Source organism: Lonchura striata, chromosome 10 (genome assembly GCF_046129695.1).
Source record: "Lonchura striata isolate bLonStr1 chromosome 10, bLonStr1.mat, whole genome shotgun sequence".
Classification (NCBI taxonomy): Eukaryota; Metazoa; Chordata; class Aves; order Passeriformes; family Estrildidae; genus Lonchura; species Lonchura striata.
Window position 1 is genome coordinate 10,743,400 of NC_134612.1, and position 22,027 is coordinate 10,765,426.

The 22,027-nt window shown below is 42.2% G+C and overlaps 1 protein-coding gene across 2 annotated transcripts; it reads right to left on the reverse strand.

The window, feature by feature from the left end:
- Positions 1–647: 647 nt before the first annotated feature.
- Positions 648–10,003, reverse strand: LOC110483655 (thiamine transporter 2-like). Of its 2 annotated transcripts, XM_021553696.3 has the most exons (6): positions 9,904–10,003; positions 7,564–7,729; positions 6,420–7,236; positions 4,768–4,960; positions 3,092–3,233; positions 648–1,952 (listed from the first exon to the last, which is right to left on the reverse strand). In XM_021553696.3, the coding sequence occupies exons 2-6, from the start codon at positions 7,711–7,713 to the stop codon at positions 1,761–1,763; spliced, it is 1,494 nt and encodes a 497-aa protein (XP_021409371.2). In that variant the 5' UTR covers positions 7,714–7,729; positions 9,904–10,003; the 3' UTR covers positions 648–1,760. The 2 variants fall into 2 exon arrangements, with proteins under 2 accessions (XP_021409371.2, XP_077641771.1); XM_077785645.1 differs by lacking the exon at positions 9,904–10,003 and having other exon boundaries at positions 7,564–7,767.
- Positions 10,004–22,027: the final 12,024 nt, after the last annotated feature.

Here is a 22,027-nt window from a genome sequence, read left to right on the forward strand (position 1 = left end):
AGAAAACAGATAGTTGTCTTAATATGGTTTTCTCTAAAGCTGCAAGCCAAATACATTGTGTCTGCTCTGTTTCTTTGCTTCTCAGTGGCATCCTACAGACATAGAGTTAGCTCTAGCCAGAACGTAAGAATGAAGCTGAAAATATGAAGTTCCTCTTTTTAATTTAAACACAAGCTCCTGTTAACTTCTAGTCTGGGACTGACATCTAGTTCTAAACTGAGTGCCTCAAAAGAAGATTGCTACTTATTCTTGCTTATTCTTAAAAAATAGAAAAAGTAGTCCTTGCTCTCTTGTATTCTGTCCTTATTTCTTCAGGCAGGAGCATCATGCCCTCAGTTCTGCAGCAAGAAAAGAACTCTCACTGGAAACTAAGTGAATCTCCCACTTTGATGACTGCAATGGTTAAACTGTTCTCCTTAGAGCTGGTTTACAGCAATGTCCCCACAATGCACAGTGGTAAACAAAAGGCCTAAAAAATTAGCCAGGTTCATTTTGTCAGATCCTACTGATTCTTCTAGGGACTTGAAACAAATTGATTCTGTCCTGTCTGCCCTTGCCTCTGAGCACTTTGTCTAGTTGCAGTGTGTGACAGTGATATGAAAAGCTGGTCTGTACAAATGATAGCTTGTGTCTCTACAGGAAAAATATTCTGTAAATGCTAAGTGGTTTTTATTAGTTAGATGTAGATATTGGAAGCTAGAAGCAAACAGCACTACAGAAATAACTTCAGCATATGGATATAGTTCATATTAAATTATACATTCACTATGCAAACTCATTTCTAGTCTCTTTTTTTCTTCTCCTGGACTGTCTTTTGGACAAAATTAGCTGTAGGACTTGGAGCTTCTTGACAAACTCTGAGTTTGGCTGATCCTGCCAAATTCTTGGCTAAGATCAGTGGACTTCCCTCACTCGGCACTCAAAAGCATGTGATGCTCACTGTTTCAGTTATAAATCTTCTTGGATATTCCTGTTAATCTGGAATTTTCCTTTGTGGAATCAGCTAAATTTCTCCACAATGTCCTTCTCTGGTTTTAGGCTGTGCTACTTAAGCCCCTTCATATTATTTATTTTCCTGCTGAAAGAGGAAGACAATCAGTCCTGAATTTAATTTTACTGAAAGCACAAGCAAAGGAGTGGTTCTCTTGCCTTTTACTTGTTCTCTGAATTCCCTTCTCGGCAGAGATTGCTGTGAAGTCAGCACAGTGTTTGTAGCTCTCAAATGTGGGCCAAGCAACAACTGTGATGTAGCAGTGTTGCAGTGAAGCTCCCAGGATGGGTTGTGCAAGCCCAGATTTTTGCAGCCTGTGTGCTCTGAGCTGTGGGATGAGACAGGAGGAGTCTGTCCCCCATCTGCCTGTACTGAGTATGAAAGAATAGAGTGATGCAAACATGATCTTTTCTTCCTTGGTTCAGAACAAGGGCTGTGCAAAGGGGAGTCGCACCTTCAGCCACTGCATCAGCAAATGTGACAGAAGCAGCTTTGTCAGCAGCACGTTCAGGAGCTACAATGAGCAAGGCAGGGTGAACTCTGCCCCCTGCCATCATGCACGGGGGATGCAAAGGTGGTTGCTCTGATTCTGTGTATAAATTACTGCCTTTAAGCTATTTATATGCATGTAAATAAGAATCTAAAGCAACTTATCTTTTATTCTTGGCACAGTGCTGTTCTGGTGAGCTCTCTGCTGGCATATGTTGTGCTGAAGTGCTGGAATGATTCAGCATAGCTTTTCAGGGCTCAGTTGAACGTTCTTCTTGCACTACTGTTCCCTGCATGCTGCTCTTCTTCCCTGCTGGGAGCCCTTCTTCCAGGACTCGTGCTCAGCCTGGTTCAGCTGTTCTGGGCAAGATCTCTCTATATTTCTTTGGCATTTGCATGAGACCAGCACACAAATGCTTCTGATCATGAAAATCCCATGTATGACTGCGAAGTAGCTGCCATAAATTAAAAACTGGGAGAGGAGGAGAAAAAGGCAGAACAATTAATGAAAGACACATTAGAGAAATGCTGCTTTTTCTGAAGATGACAGTCACTCTGATTTTCTTGTGTTCTGGCAGTTTCTCTACACTTGAATTTTTGCCTTTTCAAGGTACACAGCAGATAATTGTGAAGAACTGCCCCTTTCTTCCATTCCTTATGCCTCTTAATAAACATCAGACAGGGATAAGAACAGGATATTTTTTTCTATTAGTGCAAAATGTAGAAGTACCTTCATTACCCACATTGTCATGAATAATTCTTGTGAAGAAACCAACTTCTTGTTTTGCTTTTGCACATTTCAGTAACTGTCACCACGATGGTTTCAGTAAATATACTGTTGATTTTATATTAGTATTTCCAACAACAGTGGCAAGGCTATTTATGAAGTCCTACATATTCCTGTTCTTAATTTTAAAGATTTAATGTTTGATTTGATCTTTACTCTCTCAAAGTCACTTTTGCCTTCTCTGTGCAGAGTGTGAATAGCTTTAGTCTTTTTCAGACCCATTAGAGTAGAAAAGCTGCCCCAGCTGAGAGCCCATCAGAGAAAATGGCAGAAGTCAGTGGGTTTCAGTTGACTTCAACATGAGTGACATTGGGTTGAAGTTAGGGACACTGTTGTAAGATAGGATGTCCCATCCCAATAAAGTGCCCAAGCTGTGGGCGGAAGACTCTATTGTACATGCTGAGATACAGAACAGGTTTGTTCCTGAGCTGGAAATCAAAGTTACTTGAGCTGAAATAAATCAAATAATCCAGACTGTGCCTCATAGTCCTGAACTCCCATTCTGCATCTGACAAAACCAGTCTGAGCTTTCAGGAAGAGAAAGGATGGTGTCCTATTAACTACTAAAACTGGTTGGATAGCAGGGCCTGGTTAGTTATGTTCTGGTGTATCTCCCTTTGAAAAGTAACAGACCAGCATCTGTAATCCTAAATGCATTAAAAGGCAAAAGGAAAGAATGACGACAAACAGTGATGAAGAATGACAAGGGAAAAACACGATTTCTGGATTTCTATAGAAGAAAGAGAATTAAGTTGTCCTTTGGCATAGGAATTTTGAAGATTATTTGGCTGAGCAGTAAACAGGTAGTAAGGTAACTCACTTACTTGAGTCACTATGTCCAGTCCCAGGCCTCTTGAATCTACCACAGCTATTGTGAGACTGGTCTGGATCAGCAGGGCAATGAAGTTGTTGAACCCAAACATCAGGGCATAGCGTTCCATGCTCAGATTGACAGCGATCTGGAACCTAAGGGGAAACTGGCACGTCAGTCACCTCCCACTGGGAAATCTATTGCTGTCTAGCAGTTGATGAAGAGATAATGATTCATGGAGATGGTGCATCAAGGACAGAGGAAATGGTGCTTCATTTGTTTGTTTGCTTCCTTGCTTTCTCAAAAAAAAAAAAAAAAAAAAAAAAGTCTGGGGTACCATAGTGTATTTTAATGTTTTTTTTTTTAACTGCATGGGCTGCTTTTCTAGCCCCTGCTTTCAGCTGATCAGGTAGAATTTATGTTATCTATACCCTTCCACTTTGTTCCTTCTCTGCCTGCATAGACTGTACAGACAGGCTGTACAGAGGCCATGGCTAGAAGCTGACACTGGAAGCAGTTCTGCCCTGGCTGGGAGGTCACTCTGGGTATCTTCTAACCAAGCTTTCTGTGGTGATGAGTCACATTTTGCTTTGTGATTTGACAGTGGAGGTAGCATGCTGCTTATTTCTGTCAAGAGCCTGTAGATTTTTACTTTTATGACAATAATCAGAACATCTTTCTTTGCAACATATACCTGCAAAGTTTCTATACAAACAAAAGGGTGTTATTCCTTCAGGACTCATTTTCAATGACTTTAGCTTGGGAGATTTTTGCAAGATTTTACTTTGTTGGGTTTATTTTAGAATATATTTAAATAGTCCAGGTGTAATTAACTAAAATGTAATAACAGTCTACCAAAATGACGAATAAGAGCTCATATGCTTCTTTCAAGATAGGCATAATCTTGCCATGCATAATAATGTTAGCAATTTTTTAAAACTCTATCAGATTAATTTTGGTGTTTGACACAAAATGCATGCAGTATTTTTGCTAATGAAATAGTGTGGTATGTCTAAAGACATTCCAAACAAGAAAATGACTGGAGCAATAACATTTTATATTTAATACACAGGATAAAATATTTGTTGTTAATATTATTTATACATTTCTATTTCTGACAACAGAATAGCTTGGTCTCCTATGAGATCATATCTGAGTTTATATATCCTATGTTCCCTTTTATTCCTTCTTTACATCTTAATATCATTAATGATTATATCTATAAAATTATGTTGAGGAACACTTTATATTGAGTATTTTCCTGCATTCATGCAGTTCATGGCATGCTAAAAAATTTATCAGTAGGGGATCTAGGCATATGGTGATCCTAAAGGATGGCTGTCAAGGTATGCTTGTCCCTATTGTTCACTTTGCATCTTTTATACCAGGAAAGGAGGAAAATGGCTTCTACATTTTGCTGTTACCATTGCCTTTAGTAATTACATTACCTTGTGCCTTGTTTAATTTCTGCTTAGGTAAATGTTCGAGTTCCTTTTGACAATTTTTCTTTCCTGGTTGTTTGGAAGAATGAAAACAGCATAAACAGACATTTTAGTGTTCTTGTCCTTACCTAAACAGTTATGTCTAGCATTAGGTCAGCTACCTCTGAGGAAAAGGATGCCCAAAGCAAACTCAAAGTAGGGTCAGTATTCTGTGCATGATGGCAACATTGTGATGTTTTGTACTTACGTTGCTATTGTCAGGAGGAGCATATAGCATGCCTTGAAAATGAGATATCCAGCATAACATGCCCAGATGCTGGTAGAGAAGTGCATGAGAAACAGACAACTGGCATCTATTGCAGAGAAGATCCCTAAAGCCAGTTCTCCAAAATAGTCCCAGTTAATCTTCACATACTGTACTAGGAAAGATGTTAGTGAGCCTAGAAAAAGAGAAAAAAATACTTGTAAATATTGTATCTGTTCCACAGCTGTATGACCAAGTCTTGCCACACTCACATGCCAAAAAGCAATGCTGAATAATGAAGCAGAATAGTCTGAAGTTTGAAAGCATTTCTGATGCCTTCTGCAGCTGTGCAGATGACTGGTCATTTTAAGACAACTGCATATATAAATTTTCTGCCATTCTGCTCTTAGTGTTTTATTCCACTTCACAGGATAAACTGTAATGCAGAAGGATTTATTATTTAGGTGTCTGTACACAGCATGTATCTCTGGGGAGAGAATTAGGAACATGTTTTGGAGTCAAGAAGGAAATTCTTCCACCTTCTCCTAGCTAGGCTAGTAAACCTTCAATTGAACAGTTTAGCTCTGTCCACCTCATAGAGGGGGTAAACTGTCAAAAAAATGAGTTTTGAGGCATCAAGGAAGTATATCCATGGAACAAGAAAGGATAGGTTTGTTTTTTGTGGGCCTCCTAGAATATGCATCTGTTGCAAAGTTAAGCCACCTGACTGCCCTTCTTAGGGGTTCTAGACAATTTACAAACTTCTATACTTAGACACTGAGAAATAGGCAAGTCCACGAGAGAGAGAAATTCAGTAAGGAGTAGATACTACAGGAGGTCTTCAAGTTCATGATTTACGTGGTCTATTTAGTTGCCTGCTGCAAAAGTAGTCTCTGTTTCTTCTTAATGTCTGTAAAGGTGACCTGAATGACTAGGTGTGAGGCAGATGTGTTTCTTTTACCTGGTAAACCACACCCCCAGGTCTTGTGCAAGTTCTTTACAACGGCACAATGTGAGCCAAGGCAGGGTGGTATCCTCTGATGTTACCTTTTGATAACCTCACTTTGCTTGTGTGGTGCAAGCATCTGCTCCTGGTACAGAAGTGGAATGGTTCATAATAAGATTGTACAAATTCACAGAATCTTTTTTCCCTAAAAATCTGTATTTTGCAAAGACTAAAATTTTTCTTTTTGTCTCGTTGCATAAGGGTATTTCACTAGAAAAAGAATCTAAATGAGAGGATTAAGTTCTTTTTGTGTAAAATTTTTTATGAAAACTTCTCCCATCTGTGTAAGCTGATGGCATTGTTATGGAAACATGGCAACAATTGTTTTGTGGAAAAAAATAACCTCCACCCAATAGCCTCATCCAAAGAAATAGGGCTGCTTCTGAATGGATTTACCAGCTAGATGCAGTGTCTATGTGACTTGCACACTTTCTGTGTACTGGTAAGTTGCAGTTCATTGTTTGCTACTAAAGAAAAACCAAAATAGCTCACATTTGAGCTGTTGTACATCAAAGACCTAGGTCTGGAATGCACAGGGTGTGTGTGCACTGGCTCCCTGGAGCGCCTGCAATGGAATGGCACTTTGAAAGTTTACTACAGTGAAACTTCAGAGGAGCTCATTGTGATCAATATTTAAGCACTGACTTACTCAGAAATGTTGCTATTGCTTCGACAGCTCCGTTGTACACGGCAGAGCTGTGCGAGGGGGCTCGGAAGTCCCACAGCACCTGCACATAATTCACCACCTGGTTAAAGCCGGCCGTGGCCAGAGCCCACCACAGGGACCAGTAGAGGAGCTTGCGGGAGCCGTAGCAATCCCTCAGGTCCCTGCCCAGCTGCAGCAGCACGCTGAGCACGCGCCTGTGGGGCCCGGCCCTGCCAGCCTGGGGCTGGGGGCTCGCGGCCCTGGCAGCAGCATCGGGGCTCCTTTCCTCTTGGCAGCTCCAGGGCCCGCGGGCAGCACCCGCAGGCAGCCCTTTGCCAGGCCCTGGCAGAGGCTCAGGGGCATCTTTCTTGTGGAAGAACATGCTCCTCTGGGGCACGGGCAGGAAGAAGGCGCACAGGAATGCCAGGGACACGGAAGCCAAGGTAATGGCGTTGAGGTAGAAGTAGGAGACGTGTGCTAAGGACACCAGCAGCTGTCCCAGCACGGCGGCCACGGTGGCTGCCACCAGAGTGGCACTCCTGCAGTAGCTGGTGACCCTCTGGTAGTGTTGGGTGCTGACCACGCTGTAGATGTAGGCATAATAGGCCACCTCGGTGGCTGTGACCATGCCATAGAAGAATTCCACCAGCTGCATGGCCAGCACGCCATGTGCAAAGAGCAGCAGGAGCCACGTGAGGATGAGGCTGATGCCCTGCAGGAGGAGGACGGGCTTGTAGCGCACATAGTCTGTGAGCAGGAACACTGGGAAAAGGAGAGCCAGGTAGGAGTATGTCCAAACTGGCAGAATCTGGTTGGTAACCTAGAACAGAAATGTCAGTGGTTTGGTTGTTGAGGAAAGAAAGCTCATGTATTTTAAATGGTGATGTAGAGGGAAGGTTTTTCACTCAAGGAATTCATGAAATATATAATCACATTGAATTAGCATGGGACTGTTGGGCAGGCAAATGGATCTTGGATCCATTAAATGGATCTTTTATTTATACAGTTTGCTGCAAATTGTAACCTGCCAGAGCCGATTACATTTGTGCTTTTTTTTCCTTTTAATTTTTAAAAAAACCTTTAAACCATGTTTTCCCTTTCTATTTTCACTTCTTCAATTAAAAGAAATCATAGAATAAAATCATACCTCATCTGTGGTCAGGTTTTTATCTGGTCCCATTAGGTATGGTGTTAGGAAAGGTTCTGATGGTTTCATCATGTAGAAGAATCCGTAGAGGCATAGAATCAAGGTGGGGAAAGTCCAGGTGTTGGTTCTCTCTTGCTTCCAGCAGCCCATGGCCTCTGCAGCAAAGCTGAGGATAAAGTTTGTTAGAATAATGATATTGCCCATGCAAGTGCAAAAAAATCTTGTAATTGATTTTTATTTTGTGGTTTCTAATGCCTAGGAGTGCTCTTTAGAGGTTGACAGTTCAAAATAAATTTTATTTATAATGTTAAAGTGAGCAGTTATTCCTCACATTTGTCTACTGCTCTCTTTGTAGAAAGTGCATAAAAAATGAGTTTGAAGATCCTTAACTGGGAGACAAACTACCCTGTCATTCCATCTGCACTGACCAATATAAACACAGGAAAAACCTTTCTAGATTGAAGTGCTGAAGACAGCTGAGCACTGAGATTTCCCTTGACACCATGACTGATCACAGCCAAGCACCTTGTTGAATGACGAAGATAACTCTGGAGCCTAGCAGATGGAGCTGCTAAGTAATTCAGAAATGATATCAAGCCAGACTCTCATCTGGGATTATCTGCATGAGAAGTCCATTTTGGATACAGACATCATATTTTCCATTTATAAAAGTGGTCACAGAAAGTTAACAGTTCATGCTAAAATGAAATGAAGCAGGTATTTTTGTTCTTGTCACTAGGTGAGGTGATGGAATAAATTAAAATTTTCAACTCTGCTGGACAGAGCCCAAAGAAAAGTCAAAATGGGTGTAATGGGGACAGGAAAAGGAAATAGACAGTAAGTTAATATCCATATTCATGTTAGTATAGGCAATGTCAAGAATCTTAAATGTGTGCAGTTTATGTTTTGGAGCCTTTTGGACTTTGCATATTAGCAGATGGGATTTCTATCACTCTGCTTTTGACTTTTATCTACTTTCCTCCTGAAAACTCTTTCTTTTTTTGGGCAAAAAATGAATCTTATAAAAATCTTTAAAATGAAGCAGTGTTTTTTCACAAACTTTTTGGTAAAAGCTGGAGAAGGTCTATTCAACCCAAAGCAGTCATGTCCTGATGAGTATATCACTCCAGGTTGGATGGGCCGAGGATCCTTTTTTATAGGATATGATATATATAATGCAGTAGGCATTACGCATATTTTCCAACTTCATGCTATGACAGCACATTTTACTGACAGCCTGACACACTAAGAAATAAGTGCAGATCCAGGGGCATTTGAATTACTTCCTTTGGTGTGAAAGGGCTGAAAGCATGGGCATTACAGGATTCCAGCAGAAAGGAACCCAGCTGTGTGTCAGCTCTGCAGTGTGAACCACTAGATGGCAAGGTGGCCCCAGCAAGGCAAAACGAGCTCGGGAGGACTGTGAGACACGGAGTTCTCCAGGAAGGAAGCGTTTCTGCCCCTCCTTCCTCCCAGCTGTTGGAACATCAGTCTGCTGCAAGCGTGGCTTTGGCAGGACCAGTCTGGGCCCAGGATGGTGCTCACTGAGTCACATCCCCTGGCTCTCCTCCCACGCGGTAATCATGAGAGCCAGGCAGCACCCCAGTGCCATGGGAATGCTTCCTGGGATTCTGAGAAAGGCATCGAGAGTGTGAGTCAGCACTGTTTAGGGTTTTGGGCTAGACCTGTACCTCTAACATGCACTTCTGCTCTTTGAGGTGCCAGTGTTAGGCTGGCAGGTAAAGTCAGGTGAGAATTTTCCCACTTGATATAAGGAGTTGTGCAGAAAAAGCCTGTCACTGCTGCTGAGCTGGGAAGGGCAGAGGCTCCCAGGGGCAGCCCACTCTGCCCTTGGGGAGTGGGAGATTGTGTCACTTCACCTGCCCTGGGGTTTTGTCACCTCACTTGCTCTGGGGTTTGTGTTCCACTCACACCCCAGCCCTTGGTGAAGCCCTCTCCAGCTGTGCAGCTGCTGTACAAGCCCTCCTTTCTGCTTTCATAACTACAAACTTCTGACAACCAGAGCTCTGCCTTGCAGCTTGAGGGGGAAGGATCCAATTTGTTCCTGGTTCAGGCATCCCATGTGGTCAATTTGTCATTTATAAATCTAGGATTTTGTTCACTTTTGAAGATGTTTTAGGATGCCTTGGTGTTGTTCTACAACAAAACAATCTTCTGTTTCTTTTTTCCTTCAGCAATTTTTGGTGCCAGAGCTGTCTGCTCTTTTACACACAGCCTAACACAGCCCCCCAGCTCCCCATGGGATTGCTCTCTTCTTTCCTCCCACTTTTCCTTGTCATTCCAGGATTTCATATTTCTAAAGTTCATATATAATCATACCTTCTGTGCTGGAGCTCTTCCTTTCTTACTTCCAAGGGAAAAGCCTCCTTTTAGTATTCCCAGTCTCACTTCTAGTTGTCCTGTGTGTATTGCAGCTACTGGACTCTGTTTGGGTTTTTTCCTGTTCTTCTGGTATTACAGCTTGCTCTGACACCTCCTTTGGAAAGGCCTCCAGCTGGCTTTCTTTCAGCACCCTTAAAGGAACAGCCAGATAATCCTGGCCCGTCTCTGCCCAAGGCAGCAGTGAATCAAGACCCAAACTACAGTTTAGTGTCTGCCTGACACAAAATCAATAGAGGAAATTCTGTTCCCAGAGAATTTTGTGTCTATTTGACAGGATATGTGGCTTGGGAGCCATCTGTGCCTCAAACTGGGCTATATTAAAGAGAGAGCTGTACCTGTGCATGGGTAGTTACAGAGGTGAGGAGGAGCAAATACCACTGCTGTAAGATTGGAAGGTATCCACACCACTTAAATGTTTCAAACTATTCTGATAAATTTAAAAGGTAAAAAGTAAAACACCCTGCTCTGCATCCTCTTGACTTATTTGCTGGCAAATTTGTGAGATTTTTTGCTTTGACAAGTTCTTACAGTGCTGCTGAATATGGGGATAGCTGCCCTATAGCCAGCTTCAGAAGATTCAGTGGGACTCACAACAGCAGAGTATACTCTGTGAAATGTACAGATTTTCACAAAAAAAGTATTTATGCAAATTTAGATCCACTCCCACCCTGGTCCCACCACATGTTGGTCTGAGGGATGAGGGAATGAGGGATGTAATAATTATTCAGGAATATGACCAGTACAGTAGGAAAATGTACATATTTGTAACAGTGAATTATCCAAACAGAGGAAGGCAGCATATTGGTTCACACACAGTAAAATGGAACAGTAACTTTATGGACATGTACATGAATATGAAAAAGGTATGGCGTTTCTTGCTGGGTCAGAGAAGTGTCTCAGGTCAGCCTCTTTTGCCTTCATTCTTGGCCAGATTTTGCAGCCTTTGCCTTCTACCCCTCAACAATCCAATATTACAGGGTTAGTGATGTTAGAGGGGCCATCCCTGCCTCTTGCCTTTATAACTTGTTTGTTGGCCTTTGTCCATGAAACCACCTCCTCCTGCTTGGGACAGTGCTGTGCACTCCTGGAGTCATAAAACCCCTTGAGCTGGGTGGGAGCCATAGGGATCATCATGTTCCTCTCTGCTCTTCACAGGACTGTCTCAAACGGAGCCATGTGACTCATGGTGCATCACCAGGCACTCCTCACATGCTGGCAGCATCTGTAATGTATGTGAAACTAATGCATGGAAGGAATGTAACAATTCCCTTGGGCTCTTTCCCAGCCATTAATCACTGCTGACACTGATCCTAGAGTTATCTTGGTTCTTCCTGTTCTATTGACCCTGTAGCTATAGGAGGTGACAGCCCCTCTGGGAGAACACTGACTATACATGCATTTGGTTTTATTCTTAGGAACTCTTGCTAAAATGCAGAGAACTCTTGAGGGAAACACTTTTACTTGGGGTTTGAATTGACTTATTGAAGAATCCAACTCAAATTTCTTGACATTGAGAAAAACTGCAAAATTCTGTTTTTCCTGTAATGCAATAATGAGAATGAATGATTTAAGTAACTTTCAGGCATTGATGTTTGGTTTCTCTGCTTTCAGATCCTCTTTTACCCATTATCTCTTCTTTCCCATAGTCTTCAACCCATCTTGTTTGTAGTTAAAATTTTTTGTTTTTTCACTGATTCACTTCTGAATGCCAAATGGAAGAAGACTGTAGAACTGTGATGAGCTTATACAAGTTTTTGGTCAACTTGAGCCCTCTGCCATAAGATGCCTGCAGCAGAGCTTAGCTGCTGGGTTTGAAAGGGACTATGCTCTTTTCACAAGGTGTAGTTAGATGCAGAAGTGTTGCTCTGCTTGGAGAGTGGGCTGGGTGATCTGCTAGCTGATATCCCACTTCTGTTCATTTGGGAAAGGGAAGATTCTGTTAGAGTGAAGGAAAGGTGAGTTTTATGGTAGTAGTGTATCCTGAAGAGATAATCTAATATAGTCTCTAATGAATCAAGGAGATAGGAAAATTCTGAGAGGGGAACAAGACTGAAAGAACAAGAATGAAAAAGAACTGAAAAAATAAACTGAAAGAAAGAAAAAGAACAAGACTGAAAACCTTTGTCATCTTGGTACTGTCTCCTGCCTCTGCTGCCCCTTGCACTCAATCCTGATATTATCTCTGGTGCTTCACAGGATGGCACCAAGGCTGAAAGGCTCATGTTGGTAGTGTGAGGTGTCTCTCTGTCTGGTTGGGCACTGACTGTCATCTCACAAATCATATCTGCTTCTTGACACCTGTCCAACTCAGACAAAGAGGCTTCTTCAAATCAAACTGATGGCTTATTCTATTTGAAGAGTGTGTAGTTTGTTCTTTAAAGGAAGTGATAGCTCAGAAAATTTTCTGTGGCTAATACTGAAGATTTTTCTCCATTTGTGGCCAAATACAGCCTATGCACAGAAAGGTTCCAATGGCAGTTATAAAGAATAAAGTGTATTTTTGTTAGATTTCTCAGACCCAGGAGTATCCCCAAGAAAAGTTCACTTTCTGACTTATGGATCAGCTGATCTTTATCTTTTCTCATGTACTGCATGCTCACTTTGGGAATGAGCTGCTCTCCACAGCCTGGCCCTGAATCCCACAGTGTGTGGGTGAGTGTTTCCATTACTTTCTTCTGAATCTTGCCCCGGGTTCCTAATGTGGCAAGACATTCACATCCTGGGCTTAGGTGCTTTTCATCTGAGACACAAAAATGAATATGCAAAGTTTAGTTTGGGATATTTAGATAGAAGGTACTAGGGGCATTCCTGCAAAGGGTAGGTTAGGAAATGCATTCAACCAAAATAACGTCTCAGGTACTTGGATTAAATGTACATTTACAGCTGCTTTCTTACTAAAAAAGTAATGCTGTAAGGCTATTTTTCACTATGCTGTACCTTACCTAAGGATAATGCCTACTCTTTTTATCAATCACTCTTCTTAACTCTTGTCACTGGAGCGCCCACTGCCACTGGCACCATGCAGGGAAGTGGCTGCTGGTAGCAATTCAGGATCTGGAACAAACAGCTGTGCCATTAATCATCACTCTGAGACATTTTGAGGGGGTTTAATTCTTTTTTCTTACAGGCAGCATTTTTTTATTGGCACACTTGGGCATGAACAAGATGTGGACCTCTTGTCATAATGTGCTACTAACATGGTATGGAGCACACAGAAGTCCTGTGATGAGTTTATAAAGACTGGGTGAACCTACTTTGGCCATGCTTTATGTCCCTTTTGTAAACAATGAAGTCTGAGCAAGTGCTAATTTGAAGGGCTTTACCCTCTTAATCTCTTATTGGCCAGGGAAAGTTACATTGCATTACCTTTCTGCAATATATGTCACTGGCTGGTTTGTCTCCTTTTGGTTACAGGTTAGTTGCTGAATTCATTGTAGGTGAAAGATCACTGATGTAATTGTGAGAGGGTGGGTAGGGAGCATCCAATTACAGTGTGTGTCCCTTTGAAAGCATTGCCAAGGCTTTACAGGCATCCTTATTTGCATGACAGTGACCTGCATTGCAGGTCTCTGATTTGCTCTGTGCCTCTTGCAAAAATCTCTCAGACACCTTGGGAGGTTTCCAAATAAAAGTGTTGCCCACTCTCTGAGAACTGGATTTGGTTGCCTGAGGACTGGGTTGGTTGAATAAACTTTTACTTTCTCACTTTTTCTGGCACAAAGCACACTCTGCTCTCCCAGCTGAGGGGTGCAAAGAAGTGAGGTGCTGGAAGGTGGAGGAAACCTTCCTGTTGCATTCAATGACAGCAGAACAGAAAGGCCTACAGAACAGATTAAACCTTAAGTAGATCCTTTAGTTTTCCTTTTATTTTTTTTTCCAGATCATCAGTGGAGGACAGGAACTACTCCCTTGTCAGTGAAATTCTCTGAGGATTTTCCTTTCTAATAAAATATTATGAGGTCACTGCTGTAGGTTTGCAGTTGACTTTTGTGCAAGTGCTGAGTGTACTGGGCTCTGGTGTCCCTCTGTCCCCTACACTGTCTGTCAGCTCTTCTAATGGCATAGAAGCCATCAGTATTTAAAGGAAGAACAGCAGCTTTTTGTTGTTTCTCAATGAAGTGGGGAAAGATTATTCTGGTGAGAAAAAAGTGACACATGGTAACAAAAAATGAGAAAAAGCGCATTTTAGAAGATGAGGAATGATATGAAAGATTCTATTAAGCTTCACCTTTAGAATTTCTAACTACAGCTAGATATAGATGTATGTAGGATGCTTATCCCAGCACCACAAAAACCTCCCCTATCTCCAGGTTTGTTACTTGATGATTTGGCCTGATGACTTTAACATCTTATATGTAGTTTTTGTAACAATGCCATGTAATACCTGTGCTTTAGTCTTTCTTGGATTGCATACTTTTAAAATCTCCAGTTAATTAACAAGAGGGGAGTGATATATACGTCAAAGTAATCTCATTTGAAATGGTTAATACTTGCAGTGATTAATGCTCACTCACTGTGGCTTGCCAAAGAAAAATGAGAGGAAAAACCGGAAGGGATTTGGAAGGCACTTTCTATGTTGAAAGAGCACTTTCCAGGGCGTGTTCCCCTGTACACGTATCCCACAGACCTCCCACTAGTGGCAGATATTGTCCTGTTGTCACAGATGGACATCTCATTTCAGAGATGCAAATTTACGTTTGCACAACCTGTGTGTATGTAGGAAGTTTCAGCTCAGCACATTCTCTCTACATTTTTTATCCTCAAGGTGCATGTCATTACAGACACCGTGGGAGACTTTGTATCATTGCAACAGCTCAAGCAGTAAAGTCCTGCTGGAAGAGCATTTGTCACATTTTCACAAGTGGTCATAACAATCTGGCTGCTTCATTTAATGCTAAACCTCTAATGACAACTGTAACAGACTTAAAATAAGTCTGTTAATGCTGCTACTGTTTGTTTAAATGTAAGAATACTTCCACTTAAAATGTCCTGAGTTCTTCTAATACCTTGATTTCTTGCCAGCCCCAAAGAGTTTTGATGGTAGAGTTATTAAAGTCTTTAGGGGTTTTGTTTTTGCTTGTTGTTTGGTTTTTTTTTTTCATCAGCAGTGTGTTAGGTTTTATCCCTTTAATGAAGAATATTTTTTTAATGTGGTCCAAGTTTTTCTCCATGTGCTTTCACCTTCCTGTGAGTTCTTTCAAAGGCAAAGCATTTATAGTGTGTGTTGTACCCTGGAGCTCTGGCCCTGGTTCCCATATGCCTCGATGGCCTAGGCTGGGTATAAAGACAACTAGAAAAAGGACCAGTCTTTGATCTGAGGAAGGCTGAACATACTTGAGGAGATGTTCTTGTAAAACACAGGTCACTTTGGAATTACAGATTTCTGTCAAGTCCACATTGCTTGACTTAAAACATCTGTTCTTGCTTAAAACAGTTCTTCTGTCTCTGGTTCTTGCCTTGTTTACAGGAGCCCCTGATGGCTGTGAGCAGGCTTGAGGGGTTGGACACAGCACCCTCCTCAAAGCCCTAGCCAGGAGCCCAACCAACAGGACACTTTTGGGGCTGGCTGGAGTTGTCTGGACTAGCAATAGGCAAGAAAGACTCTGAAAATGGGGACAAGCAAGAGAATGCTTGAAGCAGCCAAGGGAACCCTGCAGCAAGAGAGGAAAAATTACCCTGGCAGATGGCTTCCTTCACAGGAGCTAGGGCAAGGCTGCACTTTCTAAGGCCTCCAAATGCCTCTGCAGAAATCAAGGGGTGCTAACCAAGGTCAGCAAAGGGGTATAGGAGGGGAAGAAAGTCAGTGATCTCAGTTGTGTTATGCAAAAGAACCTGTAAGAGTCAGCATGGAAGGGATGTGGTGGTGTGGTTTCCTTGGGAAAAGAGCAGGCCTCTTGGAAAGAGGAAAGTCCAGGGCTGTTGTGATTTTAAGCTCTCAGGGAAGTCCCTATAATGCAACCACGTAGTGCTGGAAAGCTGCAGTGATTGCAGCACTTGCCTGTGTCCACAGCTGCTCTGCCAGGTTTTGTGACACAGCCACTCTACAGCCTTGGCTAACAGCTCTTTAAAACAATCTCGGTTGGTTTTTGTTTGGCAATCCCAAATAAGCAGGTATGGCTGGGTATTTTTAAGCTGGGCTGCCAGTAATACATGACAAACTGGCTCTGTCAACAATGTACTAAGTAGTCCAAGTAATCACATATTCCATATGTCAACTGTGACAGTAAAACCTTCACGAGTTCTCTTGGTCAACTTAAAACTTTACCACTTCATGTTATTTAGTTCTTTTTTCTCTTTTCTTTGTAAGGTTTGGATTATTTGTCTTAGGTCTTTTGGAGGAAGCAAACAGAACACAACGAAAGCAGCTTCCCATTTTCTTAATAGTTCTCTTCTAATTTTATACAAAATCATGTTTCAATTTAATTAATTAACAGTTTCAGCCAACCTAAAACTGCATTTTAATGAAAATTTTAAGTCATAGATTTTTTTTTTCTCCTTCTATTCTTATATTTTACTTTCAACATTCAGAAAATGTCACATATTTCTCTTTCATAATTGCCAAGGCATAGTATCTTTTCCTCCTCTTTCTGAATTAAACATTTTTGAAGTGCAAGCCTCATTTTATTAGTATTGGAAGGCATTTTCATGTTCAGGCTGTAGATTTTGGCTCTAGCAATTTTCCTTTCCCAAATCTTCTCTGGGATCTATGCATCTTGGGGAAATTCTCAGCCAAACTGAAGTAGTGAAGCACTGATTTGTGTAGAAGTGGTGAGGGTCAGGCTCAGCGTGGCTGTATGACCACTCTTGTGCTGAAAAGTTGCTGATAGCTTTTTTTGGTGAAGATTTTGGGATGTTAAACACATCTGTGTCTAAGGTGTGTAGTATCCTTGCATTACATTAATTTAGTTACATTACTTAATTAATTATGTTGCTACTTTTTGTAATCAGGTTTCTTTTTGTCTCCAAATGACACTTGGTGGTCTCAGTCTCTTGCAGGAGATAGTGTAAAATCCTTTCAAGTGATTCCTTCCTTTCTTCCCACCTTTGTAGAAGTTATTCAGAAAATCCACACTTCTGGACTACTTTAAGGATCAGAAACATATTAGTCAAAATGTTTCTGCTGTTGTGTTTACTATGCCAAAAGGTATAAAATAAAAAATAAAATAAAATAAAAACAAATTTAAACTGGAAAAGAACTAGGGCTGTATCAAAGGAAATATAATGTAACTTAGAGCCCAGCTTGGCAGACAGGTTTTAATTGTTTTTAAGGTTTCCTCTTTTGACTGGTGTGTTAACCCTGGCTGGATGCCACGTGCCCACCAAAGCTGCTCTATCATTCCACTCCTCAGCTGGACAGAGGAGAGGTTAATAAGGAAAGGCTCAGAGACCAAAACAAGGACATGGAGAGATTAATCACCAATTGCCAGCACAGGCAAAACAGATTCAACTTGAGGAAATTCATTAAATTTTTTAGCAATCGAATCAAGGTAGGATCATGACAGGTAAGATCAAATCTTAAAACATCTTCCCTCCACACCTCCCTTCTTCCTGGGCTTATCTTTACTCCTGATTTTCTGTACCTCCTTCCCCCAGCAGTTCAGGTGTATGAAAATGGAGGTTTTGGTCACTTCATCACATGTAACCTCTACTGCCCCCACACTATCTCCCTCCTCTCCTTGGGCTCCTCTCTCCATGGGGCCACACGTCCTACCAGGATCCTGCTGCAGTGTGGGTTTCCCAAGGGGTCACAGCCTCCCTTGGGCATCCAGCTGCTCTGACGTGGGGTCCTCCGGGGCTGCAGGTGGATCTCTGCTCCTGCATGGGCAGTGCCTCACCACAGCCTGCACTCTGGGCTTCAGGGGAACCTCTGCCCTGGCACCTGGAGCGGGTCCTGCCCCTCTTTCTGCACTGAATTTGGAGTCTGCAGAGTGTTTTCATGTATCCATCCTCCACATACTCATTCTTCTCTCTGGCTGCAGTTGCACAGGGCTTTTTCCCCCTTCCTAAATACATTATCCCAGAGATGATACCACTGTCAGTGATGAGCTCAGCCTTGTCCACTGAGTCCTTCCTTGGAGCTAGCTGGCATTGCCTCTGCCAGACATGGGAGAAGATTCTAGAAGAGCATCCACTGCCAGTACCTACCCAAAACCCTGCCACACAAATCCAGTGAAGACTTTTTTTCATTCTCCTTTCCAGTTATAGGCTTTGCCATCATGTTTGAGAGGTCCATTTCTGTGAAAGGGTGGTTGGCTACCCCAAGGGACTGTAGACAGAGTAGAACTAACTTTGCAGAGAGAAATCTGCCCTCAGAACACTAGATATTTAGCTTCTGTATGTACGTAGCAGGAAGCAATCAGCAGTGCTGGGATGCTGCCAGGATGTTCATGACAGGTTCACCAGGTCTCCTCATAACCTGCACTTTCGATAGATGGAAAGTTAATTTCTGCCAACAGGCATATATCTTGTCCATAATTGCATCAAAGCAATGCCATTCAATTATTTCTAGAACTGTCATGTATGAATTGCAACCTATAATTAGTGAAAATTGGCTTCTTCCTCAGATAACAACTTTTGTCAATCATGCAAGTATTGAATTGCCTGAAATCACTGGGTTGCATCACAGCCTCTAAAGCTCCAGAGATATTGAGCAAGTTACCTCTGGAACTTTTCTGCTTGGTACTTACGCATGTACTCATCAGAGATTATGCAATGATTAAATCCCCATATTTGGCCATGTTCCTTCCGGCTACTGCCTTCTCATGCACTTTGCTTTATCAAAGGAGTCCGAAAATCTCTGGAAATTACAGGAGGGAATTTCCCCCATCTGGTTCTGTGTTTCCTGGATGATCAGCAGTATTGCTGTAAGGTTTTATTTACATCAATTCAGAAAAGGTACTAATAAGCAATAAAACATCTCTTTGTGAGGATGAAAAACATGGAAACTGTTGTTAACTGCTAGTTGATTAACAACTCTCAGTATGTTTCTCATCTTATTGTAGGACACAGGTAAAGATACTGACAGTGTCTGACATTCAAGTTCTTTATTTTAGTCTTTCATCTTTAATGTTAGACCTAAGTCCATAAAGTGACAATAATCAAATGGTTAATGATTATAAAATTCCTTTTCTGTCTTTCTCTTCAAAAGTCCATAAAGTATTTTAACCCTTGCATGGAAACCAGGCAGACTGCTCCTGTGCTTTTCTGTGATGGGGAGAATGATATGGTAAGCCCATCCCCTCCCCCCCAAAATTTTTTGCCCTGTATGGAGGTGTTTATCAAGGATGAACTATTAAGTCCTCTTCAGCATTTCAGACTTTCAGCAGGTATTTCTGTGAGTAAAAGTCCTTTGGGATATAAGAGAGAAAGCATATTATCAGGATGTAGCAGTTTGGTGACCAGAGAAAGTTGCCTCTGGCTGTAGCTTTGCAGATAGTGTCTGAGCGCAGTTTGACTCCCCAGTTCTCCTCTTTAACATCCCCAAGCTGCTCAGAATTGTCAGTTCCTCAGTGTTACTTGGGAAAAGGCTCAGTTTTTCCTAATGCATTTCTTCCACAGGTCTGACTGGATGGCTCTGCAGCACTGGCACCTAGGCTGTCTTTGCTGTTATACACACGGGAGGGTTTGAGCCTGTTTTCTCTGGCCCCTGGAACAACAGGAGAGGAAGATTAGGAGAGGATGAATGCTTTGTCAGTCTGTGTTTTGCTGCTCTGCCTTACTGTGACTGCAGGTGTTGTGAGGGGATCTGAGGAAGGACAACAGGAGCGAGGGAAGCTGAGAAGCTTGCAGCCAAGTCAAGTCAAAAAGACAAGTCAGGAAAATAAAATAAGAAACAAACAGCTAAATGTGAAAAACCCAGAAAAAAAATAATGTAGGGTTGATTGTGGCTTGGGAAGGAACCCAAGTTTAAGATCATGTTCAGGGAAGGGCCATGCTTAGGTTTGAGTATTTACAAGGGTGTTCAAACTAGGCTTTCCCATCCTGGGTGACCTGTCCCAGTGCCTCACCCCCTTGCTATGGAAAGGTTGCTTCCCTATGTCCAGTGGGAATTTCCCTTTTCACAGCTCGTGGCTGATACCTCTCATGCTAGGTCTGTACCCTCTGAGGAGACCCTGGACACAGCCCTCCCCACATGGGCCCCAGGGCAGGGAAATTATGGCCTCCCTTGACCTGGCAGCCCCCTTTGAACTGTTAAGACACTAAACATGTTTATATGGCACCTGCAGCTGACCAGGGATGGGTTTGGAGGTGCCATTGGCCACCCTAGGGCCTGGCAGCCTCATCTCTTGGCTGTGTGGCAGTCCCTGGCCAGCCTACATGGCCCCACTTGGTCACACATATGCCAAAGGGAACCAGACTGAAAGTTTGGTTGGGTCAGGGTGGACAACAGTCACTGTCCCCTCATTCCCAGGGAATAATGAAAAACACTTCTCAGGAACATATAAGCACCTCCTTGTTTTTTTATATTTTTTTGCCTTCTGTTTGCATTAGGGATATGTGAAGGTAAAGACTGGTAAGATACAGTTATGTGTCATATCACAGCCAGCAGAGCTTTCTTCAGCTGTTTGCATTAAACCTTTTTGGATTGTTTTAACTACTTTGTGCAAATAAACGGAAGGTACTTTGTATACACCAAGTACAAGCAAAATGACAGTGCTCCTGAAGTTGGGGCCCTCCTTGTGGCTGCTGTTCTACTAATTTCCTAAATCAAAGAAAAAATGAGCTAAAAGGAACACCATGAGCACAAGTCCAGCTGTGACAAGGCACATCACCAGCTGTGGTCAGTTGTGGGAACCACTGGTGTGATGGAAACTGCCTGAGGGCAGGACTACAGGGTGAGCACTGCCTGAGTAGTGTCATCACCCTGGTATCCAAACTGCTGGGGCTTAGGTAGAAGTGTCAAAGCTCAGATGAGAAAATTCTGTCCAGGAAGCACTCAGTGGAGAAGAAATAGAACTGTAGAGTCGCAAAGAAGACATGAGATGCAAGGCCACCTCCATCTGGATAACAGCATGTCCTGGGAAATGGCATACGAAATGCCAAAGCTGGGTATAGCTGTAATAGACTTGGGATCCATGAAATCTGTATGTAAAAGAAAAAATGACCATTCTAGTCAGTGAGTTTGAGGCAGTGCCTAATGCCAACAAATAGTCTTTAAAGCAGTGCAGAGATAGCTGCATACTGAGAGCATTGATCTTTTTGTACTTTTGTGGCATTTCACTATGATCCATAAAACAGTTACAAAAAGCAGCATTCATTAGGGCATGGGTTCTTTGTTGCCTCATCCCCATCCTTTGGCCAGTTGCTGTGGCTCTGCAGAGAAGCATGTCCAGTATATGTAATGCCATGCACACTGCAAGGTTGCTCATGTATACTTCAGCCATATGAAATTCCTTCAATTCTCACTATTACATAGAGAAATTAATTTCTCTGAATAACAGTCTGTTCTAGAGTTCAAGCTGTTTCTGTTTCTACAAATCTCCCTTTGAGAGTGGTACTGGCACTCTGAATGATGGAAAGCATGTAATTTTGCACTGCCTATGACTGTCCATGAGCTCTACCTTAAGAGAAGCCACTTAAATCTCAGGTTACTCTACAAGCACCTGGAGCTGGCAGCAGCTCCTGTGAGCACTGGCTGGTCAGGACATGGCCTGCAGCCATCACAGTAGTTTCACACAGATCCCTAAACAGCATGGGAAAGTTCCATCCTTGAGTGGCAGCTCAATCAATGTAATTGGAGTGGTGTCAGAACCTCTCCCTGGTGGTTTCTCTAGACAGTGCAAGGCAATTTTAAGATTTTGTGTATTTTTGTTGAATGGTTCAGGAGTCACAATACTCTGATACAGTTTGGGAATGCAAAAACTACAGCTATTGTTTATGAAGTGCATTAATGCATTATAGAAGGTACAGATTTTGAAAATATAGGCCCCATTTCAAGTTTCTTTTAAGCTCACTCTGTTGCAGATGAAATAGTTCAGACATGTAACAAACTGGCAGGAAGTCATGGCAGGAATATATGGTTAAGGAAATTAAATAAACCCATTTCCATGAATACTCAATG